This window comes from Coregonus lavaretus (assembly GCF_964263955.1).
Source record: "Coregonus lavaretus genome assembly, chromosome: 13".
Lineage (NCBI taxonomy): Eukaryota > Metazoa > Chordata > Actinopteri > Salmoniformes > Salmonidae > Coregonus > Coregonus lavaretus.
Genome location: NC_140000.1, coordinates 10690464 through 10702912, shown reverse-complemented (window position 1 = coordinate 10702912; position 12449 = coordinate 10690464). Strand labels below are relative to the sequence as shown.

At 50.2% G+C, this 12449-nt stretch overlaps 1 protein-coding gene across 1 annotated transcript in view; it reads right to left on the bottom strand.

The window, feature by feature from the left end:
* Positions 1–11947, bottom strand: part of LOC311139358 (protein capicua homolog) — a 52859-nt gene extending 40912 nt beyond the window's left edge. The window contains exons 1-3 of the mRNA XM_084174230.1: positions 11887–11947; positions 3822–5689; positions 1559–3716 (exon numbers count right to left, since the gene is read on the bottom strand). Of these exons, the coding sequence (XP_084030356.1) occupies positions 1559–3716; positions 3822–5504 (3841 nt within the window). The 5' untranslated portion in view covers positions 5505–5689; positions 11887–11947. The remainder of the gene's footprint in view (positions 1–1558; positions 3717–3821; positions 5690–11886) is intronic.
* Positions 11948–12449: the final 502 nt, after the last annotated feature.

The following is a 12449-nucleotide window of genomic DNA, read 5'->3' as shown; positions in this document are numbered from 1 at the left end:
TCTATCTCTTTAGACACACACACACACACACACACACACACACACACACACTGGCCCACCTCTGGTTCTCCTGTAGGATTAACCCCTGTCAATAATGCCCTATTGTTTATTAGAGGAACTGACACACACACCAGAGTGGTAGAACTGACCGTACTAGTGCAGTGGTAGCCTACATACAGTATCCTAACTGGGACTGTACCCCTTCTTACAGTCAGATGGCACTGCAGAGATGGGACTACACACACACACGCAATCCTGAGAGGATTCATGTCGGTAGCATTCTCTCAAAGACAAAACCCCAAATGTCATTCATCCTCCAATCCTCTCTTTCAGAGGCCTTCCCCACTCTCTATCTAAACCCAGTCTCAAACGAATAATGACACACACACACGCAGCGAGAGATGGTAGAAACGGTCCGTATGTGGCCTACATTACATCCAGTATAGCCTGTATTTTATACCCACATAAACACAATTTCTTAAAACTTAACTGATTTCCCTACTCTGACTCAACAGTCACTGACCAGTCCTTCCTTGTTACTGTCAGTGCTATCCGGGATCCTTCGGACGTCCATAACCTAACCCTAACCTTGATCCCTACTCTTACCTTAACCTTAACTATTTTAAAATGTCAATTGGTTAGGGACGTCCCAAGGATCCCGGATAGCACGGACCGTAAGCCCTTATGAGCAGACCAGACATCCCAGTACCCTCCCTTCACTAAACTCATTCTGTTTGACGATGGAAATTAACTGCCCAGAGTTCAATCCCTGTTCCGTAAATGTGAATTTGGTGGAAAATGAAACTAGGTAACCATTGTCATGCTGCTGCTGCTGCTACAACAAACAGTGCATTCACGTTTCAAAAGCTCTTCCATTTCACGATGCCAACCTCGGCCCCGCCTGGAGTTAAACACAACAATCAAAGCATAGTAGTCACATTAAATAATCATAACATTATAATCATAGCATCTCTCACTTCCCTGCATCCCTCCCCCCCGTTCCTCTATCCCATCTCATCCCTACCCCCGTTCCTCTACCCCATCTCATCCTTCCCCTGTTCCTCTACCCCATCTCATCCCTCCCCCACGTTCCTCTACCCCATCTCATCCTTCCCCCGTTCCTCTACCCCATCTCATCCCTACCCCTGTTCCTCTACCCCATCTCATCCCTACCCCCGTTCCTCTACCCCATCTCATACTTCCCACGTTCCTCCATCCCATCTCATACTTCCCCCGTTCCTCTAACCCATCTCATCCTTCCCCTGTTCCTCTATCCCATCTCATCCTTCCCCTGTTCCTCTATCCCATCTCATCCCTACCCCACGTTCCTCTACCCCATCTCATCCCTACCCCAGTTCCTCTACCCCATCTCATCCCTACCCCTGTTCCTCTATCCCATCTCATCCCTACCCCAGTTCCTCTACCCCATCTCATCCCTACCCCCGTTTCTCTACCCCATCTCATCCCTACCCCCGTTCCTCTACCCCATCTCATCCCTACCCCTGTTCCTCTACCCCATTTCATCCCTTCATGTCCAGGCTGTCTCAGTGTGTCTCACCTGTCCCGGGGCGTCCAATGATGATTTCTTTGCATGGTGTGGGGTGCAGGTTCTCTGCAGGCAGTATGAGGGGCAGCAGGGCTGTAGGAGAGGGGTGACAGGCCACTGGCTGCTGGACCTCGCCCCCAAACGAGCCTGTCCTCTCCATCCTACCCCCCCCTCCCCCTGGGCTGGCTGTGTTGGTCAGGGGGGGTCCCGAAGAGGGGGGCGTGGTGGAGATGGAGATGCAAGCCAGAGTGGGGTAACCGGGGGTGACGGAGGTCAGGGAGGGTGGGGTGGATGACACCAGCACCAGGGTGGGGGTGGGGCTCTGGAGGAGGACGGTGCCGTTGGTTGCCGCAGCAGCAGCATTGATGGGTACAGGGACTTGGAGAGTGGAGACAAGCTGGGGGGTAACGCTGTTAACACTCTTAGGATCACCTCCTCCCCCTCCCCCACGGCCTAATGGATGCTCTGTGAACTTGGCCAGAGGTACCTCCGGGTTCCGCACGATCACTGGAGAGTCCCGCAAGGCCTGCTGGGATGTGGGGTGGACACGGCAAGGGCCTGAGTCTGGAGGGGAGGGGGGAGTTGGGGACACCAGGAGGGGAGGGGGAGAGGTGGCGGAGGAGGAGGGGGGCCGGCTGGTTGGTGTGCTCACCCCTCGGGGACAGGAGAAGGTGGGTGTGTAAACGTGGGTGTGTGCTGAGGTCTGGGGGGAGAGTACGGGGAACGAGGCAGGGTTCAGGTCCCCCTGCTCCAGCTCAGGTTTGGGGGGGTAGTCATGGTGGGGGTGGGAGGGGGGAGGAGGGGGAGGAGGAACGTCTGTTTTGCGTTTGCTGGGGCTCATGGGGACGGTGAAGGTCAGGTTAGTGTGGAATGAAGGCTGGACCCCTGAGGTATGCCTCTCCCTCTCTGCCCCCCCAGGGGTGCCCAGCTTGCCCCCCGTGGCACTGGGGTGTCTGTGCCTGCGAGGAGGGGGGAGGACGGAGGAGGCGGTGATGGGGGAGAAGTTGGCGGGACGGAATCCGAAGAGGGGGGAGGGTGAGGGCGAGGGGGCGGGGGAGAAAGGGGACTGGTTGGAGATGGGGGAGAAGGAGGGGGTCCCAGAGTGAGAGCTGCCCAGAGACACTAGCATGGTGGCTGCCTCACACTCGTCAAAGTCAAACCTGGAGAAGTCATGGGGGAGGAGGGAGGGCAGCACCAGACGAGGGCGGGAGTCTCCTCTACTGCTGGCCTCGCTGCTGTCTCTGGACGTCTCATCCCAGTCAAACCCACGCAGGTCCGAGGGGGTGACCGTTCCCGAACTGCTCCCCCCCCCTCCTCCTCCTCTCCCCCTGTCCCTCTCTCCCCCTCCTCCTCCTGCTCCCTCCATCTCTTTAGTTCTCATGGAGAGGTGGCGTGAGCAGTAGCCTCGTCTCTGGGACTCCTTCATACATCCCTCTCTAGAACAGAGGCGTCTCCACTGCTTGCCGTTGAACTTCTTGCGGATGCCGTTGGGTGTGCACACCACGTCCCCCTTCTTGTACTTCTGCAGGGCGGCCGACAGGGGGGTGCGGGAGCGTGAGGAGGAGGCTGAGGAGGAGGTTGAGGTAGACCCCCCTCCAGGGATAGGGGTGGGGATCTGGGAGGGGGTCTTGTCCAGGGGGACCGGGGTGCTCTTGGAAGGGGCTAGGTGTGGTGGGGGGGTCGTGCCCAGGGCCTCAGGGCCAGGTAAGGTGAGGGGGGACAGGTGAGATCCCAGTGGCGTGCCCAGGCCCCGGACCACAGAGAGGTGGTGGGAGGAGGGGTAGCTGTGCCCCCCGAGGAGGGGCTTGGAGAGGATGTGGCGATGCTGGGGGCCCATACTGAACCTAGACACCTCCATGTCCTCCTCTGGTGTGTGGGGCTGTTTCTGTCTCTCTCTTTCTTGTTCCCTCTCTTGTTCTCTCTCTCTGTCAGGGTAACCCTCTCCCATGCTGGCAACAACACTGGTCGTTACCAACGAGGAGGAGGGGTGGGGGGGGACGTTTCCATAGTGATGCCCCCCCACCACCCCAGCTGGAGAGAAGCTGTGTACCAACCTCGCCCCCCCTCCCATCGGCCCACCCAGCGTCATCCCAATACTCAGCTGGCACACCTCCCTCTCCACCTCCATCTCCTCCCTCCTCTCCCTCTCCTCCCTCTCTCTCTCCCTCTCCACCTCCCTCTCCACCTCCATCTCCTCCCTCCTCTCCCTCTCCTCCCTCTCCCTCTCCCTCTCCCTCTCCACCTCCATCTCCATCTCCTCCCTCCTCTCCCTCTCTCTCTCCCGCTCCCCCTCTGGGTGAGGCAGTTCCCAGGGGGGAGTCAGCAGCCTCAGGCTCTGTCTGGACACCCATACAGCCTGGGCCTGCGCCCTCCTCCTCTTCTCCTCCTCCATCCCTCCCTCCTCCTCCCTCCCTCCATTCTCCAGCGCCTCTCTATCCTCACACAGTAGCACCCTGTAGGGGAACGCCACGGCAGGGTGGGGGTCTACCTGGGACAGCACCCCTTCTCTGTATAGCTGAGGTGTCCCCTGTTGCCCCCCATCTTGCCCCCCTCCCCCTCTGAAAGGCACACATACGCGTGTCCCAATGGCCACGGAAGCCGTGCCGGGAGGGGGGGCGTCCAGGATGAACTCCACGCTCGTTTCCTCCCCCTCTGGGAGTGCGGTCCCCCCCTGGAAGGGGTAACAGAGTATCCCCTCCTCCCCCTGCAGCTGGATATCAGCGCTGCCCCCACTCACCCTCCGCACCACCCCAGTCCTGAACATAGGAGACAGGGGTACATCCCTCTCTCTCTCCCTCCCACTTTCCTCTCTGTTAAGTCTATCTCTCCGTCGACAGCGGGCTAGAACTCTCTGGTTCTTCAGGCCTTTGGCCAGGGCATCCACCCCTGACAGACTGCCCTTTCTGTGGCTCTGGTTGGGGCTGGGGCCAGGCTGGGAGGTTGTAGCAGAGTAAGGGGGCAGGCTGCCATGGTAGGGGGCTCTAGCAGGGCTGGTACTGGGCTGGGAGTTCACCTCTAGATCGTGCTCGCTGGCTGTATCAGTGGATACGGAGCGTACTGAGTTAGGGGCCCCCTCTGCCTCCCCACCCTGGGGGTCTCTCTCTCTGTCCTGGGGGGCCACTCTGCCATTGTTGGGCCCTATGGAGGCCCCTGTCGTCCCCTGTTCCCCCGAGCTATGGCTGTGGCTGCTAGCGGCTACATTCCTCTCCTCATTGGACACATTGGGGGCTAACGAGTGGCTGACTGAGCTGCTACTATGGCTGTTACTAATGCTGTTAGTACCACTGTTAATACCATTAATAGTAGTGTTAGTCCTACTACTGTTACTAATGGTATTATTACTGTTAGTACTACTGCTGTTGATGATGTTAATACTACTGCTAGTACTACTGTTGTTACTGCTGCTGCTGTTGTAGTTACTGTGGCTGTTGTGCATGGGGGCAGGGGTGAAGGTGAGGCTGGGCGCGTTGCTACCTGCATAGTGTTCAGCGATGTACTTCTTCTTAGGGACTCTGGCCTTGAAGGTGGCTGTTTTCCTACTGGACATGGAGGTAGGGCTGGGACTGGTAGTGGGGGTGGGGATGGTGAGGGTGTTGTTATGGGTGGTGGTGGGGGTGCTGTTAGGCCCCCCTGGTTTACCCCCAACCCCCCCTCTGTTGTCCTCAGTCTTCTCTTTATCTTCAGGTTGCCTTGGGGGCAGCTGCTCTCTAGGCCCCTCCTTCTTTGGGGTCTCGCTGCCTCTGATTGGCTCCCGCTGAGAGCTGTCAGAGGTGGTTGTGGATTGTTTCCGTGGCGAGTGGGCGGGGGGCGTGGTTTGAGGCTGTCCGTCTTGGTTCTCCTTCCTGAGTTTGTTCCTGTTGTCCCTCTCTGGGGGGGTCTGTGTCACCCCTCTCTTCTTCCCCCCTTTGGCCCGTGTGGAGGGGGGAGAGCGCCCCCCCTGTTTCTTTTGTGGCTTCATCTCTTCACCTTGTCTTTTCCTTTATACTCCGTGGGGTGAGTGCTGACGGTTGCTCTGTCCTTTCTTTCTCTCCTCTTATTTTTACCCTGTTTCCTCTTCTTCTTTCTTTTTCCGGCACCCCCTGGTCTTCTGCTCTCTTTTCCACTGCCCCTTTTTCCTTTCTTGTTCTTTCTCCCAAATTCAGACTAAAAACAGAGACGAGCGAGAGAGAGAGAGAGAGAGAGAGAGAGCGAGAGCGAGAGACAGAGAGAGAGAGAGAGAGAGAGAGAGAAGACAGGTGGTCATTTATTATCTTCACCATCAAAACTAGCTGAGATTAGAAAATGATGTCATACCTGGAAGTGTACTGCACTGAATGACTTCACACCAACCGGCTCATAACGCTACCATTCACCTCCATGTAATCCACTAAAGTGTGTACGTGCATGTGCATGTGTGTCCTGGATATACATAAATGTTGAGTGAATTTGAGAGAGTAAAGAATGTTGATGATTTCCACTGCAGCTAATGACGATGTTTCAAAGGCCACAGCTCCTAACATTTGTGGATGAGGCTCCACTAACACACCACTAATTAAACAGAGCTTTTACAGCAGCATCATCATTGAGGTTAAACTAGAAACTGAATGCATATTATTTAATACATTAGCTTGGTCACTATGACTCGATACATATGGTTTTACATCTGAGCACTGCTCTAGTATTACAAACTCATCTCTCTACACACACACACACACACACACACACACACACAATCCCAGATTATGCTGTTCTATGCGACGTGTGTGTGTGTGTGTGTGTGTGTGTGCCTGGGCTCACATTAACACATCAGGCAAAAACACACACACCAATACATGGGGCATAAACAGGTCTTATTTTAACTCCCATCAGGCAGAGGTGGTCTATGGTGGGCAGGATGAGGTCACTCACAGAGGCCGAGGGCTGATTACACACAGAGACGGCTACACACGGCAGAGAGAGCGAGGGAACAGAGGGAGAGAGGGAGAGAGAATGGAGGGAGAGAGAGATGGAACGGAGAGCGAGAGAAAAAAGAGTAAGCCAGCTGTGCAATAGGTCTGCCTTTACCATATAGAGTCATAGGGATTTTCCACACTCGTTCTAGCACACCCGACCCTACTCTCTCTTTCCCTTCTTATTTTTCTTTCTCTCTCTCTCTCTCTCTCTCTCTCTCTCTCTCTCTTTGTGTCTCCTTGTCTCTTTCTCGTACTGGCAAACACAGACACACATTTCGGCAAAAAGCTACACATTTTGAATAATCTGGCATGGCTTAATGTGCTCATATTGGGAAAATGTTTACCCTGGCACACGGTCAGGCACACTATTCAGTGATGCACAAAACAACATGGACAAAAACAGTCACACACACACACACACACACACACACACAGGAAAACACACACACGGATGTAAACACACCCACATTTCTCGGAGATGAAGTGAGGGTTAGACTAATAGGGGAATTCTTCAACAGAGTCATTTTAAGACACACCGTGTTTTAACTGTTTGTTTACGATGCTAAAAACGCCTCACACATGTGCATAACCCATACTTCCTGTTGTACACCATAACATCTTCAGTATTTAATTTAACATCACTTCCGGTGAGGCTGTTACAAACTCCCTCAGCCTTTCTCACACTCTCAGGCCCCTGGCCGTCACGTTACGGCTTTCAGCCCTTTCTCTCCCTTCGGCTAAAATAACTGGATAGCCTGATTCATTCATTAGAATGACATCTGGCCTGAAAGTAGAGCAATTATGGTTACGTGGTGAAGTAAACCTCCTGGCCCCTAGTTATGGTGAGTGTAGGGACGTTGTGAGGAAAACCTCCTGTCCCTGGTTGTGGTGAGTGTAGGGACGTGGTGAGTGTAGGCATGTGGTGAGATACGTGCTGGAGGAGTCAGGGGAGGGAGCTAGTCAGGGATCTGATCTCAAGCACCAAAAATGTGTTTGGTCATGATCATGGTTTCTAAAAATGCTCTTGGCTTCAGCTGATAAGAAAGTGGCAGGGCTCTACGCTGACCTTTTTTACAAGGAGCACCTGTGCGCCTAAGTTGAAAAATGTAGTAGCACACAAAGAAATTTAGAAAAAATATTTGAGGCAACAAGATGTTTTCTTTGTAATAATGGTGCAAGCATGACGGTCATGAATCTGCGCTCAGTGTATTCTCCACTCAGGGGCTGCGGTACAGTGAAATAATCATTGCAACAATCATGATCTGGGTGATTTTTTTTCTAGGCGCACTGGTGGTCCTATATTTTAATTCCAGGTCGCACAGCAAATTATTTAGGCGCAGATGCGAGTAAAATGGTTGCACTGTATAGCCCTTAGCATGTGTGTGTACTGTGCCGTACTGTAGGCTACATTTCATTTGTATTTTTTTCTGTTTTATTACTCCACATACTAAGAATTCAAGGTTAGTGACCATTCATCTATTCCTGGAAGCAGTGTTTCCCCTAGGATTTTTTCCAGCAGGGGTGGCAAAGTTAGCATAGCGTGGTAGTGGGCGTGGCCAATTGTACGTCTCCAACCAAAGATTTGAATGGCCCTACTCTTGGCTGCAGAAACAAAATGTTGGTGGACTAAAGCTAGTTTCCTGCAATTTTACACATTTTGTCATGGGGCTGAAAAAATAAATCTGTTTTAAAGCTAATTTCCTGCAATATCTTTTCTACATAATTTATATCTGTTTTTAGTCATTTAAGTTTACACTGACAACGTTTTACCATCCAGATCTTTATATATATTTGTATATATATTATATTTATATATGTATATATGGGGGCAACGATTTAGCAGCGATGGCTTGCCACTGCTAAATGAATATAGGGGAAACACTGCCTGGAAGTAGTGTATGGTACAACATTGAGTGTGAAGTATCAGTCCAAGGTCAGTGTGTTGATCCTGGGCATGGTTTCAGTTGAATACAGCTACAGAGAGGTCAGCAACCATCCAAGGCTAAAAGTAATATTTTTTTAATCAATCCTAAATGTTGATTTTCATTTAAGACCACAATTCCAAAGAACTGGTTGCTTTTTATGTTATTGCTCTGTCTGTCTGTCTGCGTGCTAAGTGTTACTTCTCATATGCTGCTCTGCATGTGCTTATTGTCTGTCTTGTCATTTGAAGCGTTTTTAATAACCTGCTCAGGTTATTCGACTACGGTCGAAAATTTGCTGGCTGGCTAAAGCCGAGACAGTTGATTTTGGAAAGGGGATACCTAGTCAGTTGCACAACTGAATGCATTCAACCGAAATGTGTCTTCCGCATTTAACCCAATCCCTCTGAATAAGAGAGGTGCGGGGGGGGGGGCTGGTTTAATTGACGTCCACGTCATCGGTGCCCGGGGGGCAGTTGTTGTTGGGGGTTAACTGGGCAGAACTGCAGATTTTTCCACCTTGCCAGCTCTGGAATTCAAACCAGCGGCCTTTCGGTTACTTGCCCAACGCTCTTAACTGCTAGGCTACCTGCCACCTATTAATAGGCATTGTCCCTGCAAAAATAGACTTAATAAAGTTAAAGTAACTGTCTGTATGTGCCCCACATTTTTTTTCTTTATACATTGATATGTTTCGGATTTCAGAAAAATTACTGTGAGAAATGTAAAGCATAGGCTGTTCTGGGAAAAGACAATGATTATTTACTGGCCTTGATAAGGATCAGTTGATTCTGGCTCAATCACAAAAAAAGGCAATAACAGGAGATTAACCTGTTTATTACAGTACAATACAAATATAGCACAATGTAAATTGTATAATATGATTCAAGTACCATCTACTGTAGCCTACAGTGTCCCAACTAAAATACTAGGCCAATAACCAGAACCATCTAAATTCATAAATGATTCCATTCTGTATTGTGAGAGCCAGAACTGGCCTTAAAGGGGCTGATTGATAAACATTTAGCCCCACAGACAGTGTAGGCCTAGTACTCAGAACACGATCACCCTGGAATACGAGTAGCATTGACTACACACACATAAGGCAAGCAGTCCCGCACACTAACACTCAACCAGGAATTTACAGAACAGACACTGTTCAATTCTCCAATGGCCTAAGACCACACACACACACACACACACACACACACACACACACACACACACACACACACACACACACACACACACTTCCACAGTGAGGAGTAATTAATACAGACATCTAATCTCAATAGAGAGTGTAAAGACATGGGCACATATGGAGAATAAAAGCATGCTCCTGGTCCTACTACACTATCCCACGGTTATAAACTACTGCTACAATGCCATTTTTGTAAACCACTCGTGAGGAATATAGTGCAGTGCCCCACCGCACTGTGGCAGAGGGTGTGTGTGTGCCCGACTGCCCGTGTGCGGGAGCTGTGCCGCACAAGAGTGTGTGTACAAAACACCATATGTTGAGTGTGGGACTTCACGTTGTCTCTACCTTGTTCGGTGATGCACCTCTTTCACACTATATGTGCGTGTGTGTGGGGGGGGGTATGGCACACTGCAGTTCGTCCCTCTCTGAAACGTATTTTATGGACGTCTGAGAGGGCGCAGGGCTGCAGTGGAGGGAACGGGATGGAGAGGAGAGCACTAAGATACACTACACCACTAACGATTAAAAGGTATAGTACCAGGGTATTGTACTGGGTTCTCCCCCTGGGTTTACCGTGGTGACAGGGCCATCCTACCCTTAAACTGGGTCACCAGGGAACACAAAAAATTAAATAACACACATCATACACACACACACACTTGAGTAGCTCTTGTGTATGTACTCACTGTATGACGAGGGGGTGTAGTGATAGCACAATGCGACATTAAGGATTTTCTTTTGACAGGGTATTTTTGGTGTAGTGAGAGGGAGAACTATAAACGAGTGTGTTAGTGTGTGAGTGAGTGAGGGCGCTACGGTGGAGAACATCAGTTCAGTTGTGACGTAGTTAAAATACTGTCAGTTGCTTGCTGGCTGGCATAATTATGACTGTCACTGTCCATATTATTGATGAAACAGAAATATTGAAGGTTGAAACAACCGTTAAGGACTCCAGTCAGTTATTGATCTACAGCTCTAGCATGGACCAGAGGTGTCCAGTGTTGACTGGGACCCAATGGCCCCAATGGCAGGACTGCCAATGCCAAATCAATGGCAAACTGCTCTGCTAAACTACAGGATACATTTCAATCTAGGAGGGATTTCCATATGCATGCACAAATGAAGTGATGGATGCATGCATGAAAGCAATGATGATGATACAAAATCAACGGTTTTATATATGCATTATCTGCAATACATTGCAAATGCTGTCAGTTGTTCTAGTACAGAAGTACAGAAGTACAAGTCTGTCCACCCCAATTGCAAATGTTGTTTAACTCTCTCTGAAAATAATTATACATGTCAAATGTAGAAAAGTCTATAAGGAAACTGCAGCTCAATGCAGTCAAAATGCCCGTGATAGTAGTTTAGCTGGGCAGAAAAGTGGGAGCACGGCCTGAGAGGAGCCGTTACATAGTGCCAGACAGCATACGAGCTGTTTGTCCCCAGCCTAGGTTCTGCGCTGATCTGAGCAAGAGTAGCCTAGCTAGTAACGTTACTAGAGCCGCTGCACTCCATACTGAACAATGTCAAAGGAGTTGAGGCTGCCTACTCAGAAGCAAACAAACACAACAGCCTGTGTCGAATGCTTAGCCCAACGAGACAGGAGTATTTTCTACACAACGCAGCTTTGCACATCTATCTCTAACACTAAAATATATTGCACATGTATGTGCAGTTACTTCAGGGACGGTTCATGACGCAAAAGTTTAATTCAGCGAGCTAAGCAGCACTCATTTTAAGCAGGTCACACAAATAGCTAGCTAATCTGGCTACTACTGCTCAGTAGTCGTAGTAGTAGTAGTAGTAGTAGTAGTAGTAACAACGTCATTACAACTGCTCGGGACTGTTATAGGTAATATAGGACGTAGTGTTCCATTTGTTTACTATTTACAAACAGTCAGGACAGCAATAGTAAATCCTGGGGCTGATGCTGGGGTGTCATGTATTTGCTGCACTGGGGTGTGCAAGATGTGTCGATTACCTATTTACTGCTATGCACAAAGTCAAGTTTACTGCAACGTTGAGGTGGAGAATAGTGGTGCAAAGTTACTTGTAGCTTGCTTGCAGGTTATGCAGTTAATCCGTTGACAAAGTTCAGTGACTGTGCACCTCCACCCCCTCCTATTTTCTCTCGTCCCTTCCTTGATACTTGGCGAGAAAGCTGTGTCACTCTTCTTTACACGAGATCAGTACGAAAAACAGGGCGACCGACCGTTAACCGTTGATAGTAACTGTCGTTAGCTTGTTGGAGAAGAACATACAAGTCGGTTAGTTGTAACTCACCCAAACAGAAAAATTCAGTTGGCAATAGATACATTTACGATCCTTTTTTGCAGATGAGGAAGCTTGCACGCTTGCGGGTAAAATCCCTCAGCTGGCCGTTGCTACTGTGTGGTCCGGGCTCGCACTTTAATTTGCCTCCGTAAAACATGTATTTTTCCCACAGCAACTCAAACAGGGCTAAAAAAAAAAAAAAAAAAAAGATCTGTGTCCCTTTTCCACTACAGTCACAAAATGGTGAATGAACCACTAACAGCTGGCCTCTCTGACCAATCACAGATCTCTGACAGGTACAGTAGCCTACCAGCGTTGACGGTACAAAGTAAAGGGTGTGGACAGCTGTCAAGGTCCACATGACTGACACGTGTATCTGGCGAATGGCTATGGGATATTAGACCAAGCCGGTGCCTAGTCCCAAACTATACAGTATCCAATAAGGGCATTGGGAACCATAGGAACAGTGTGTGGGTGGGCCCAAGGGAGGGGCCGAATTAGAGTTTAGCCAATAGAATAGCATAGGAGTCCTCCCCCTCCAAAATAATGGGGCATGTTTACCACAACTGACA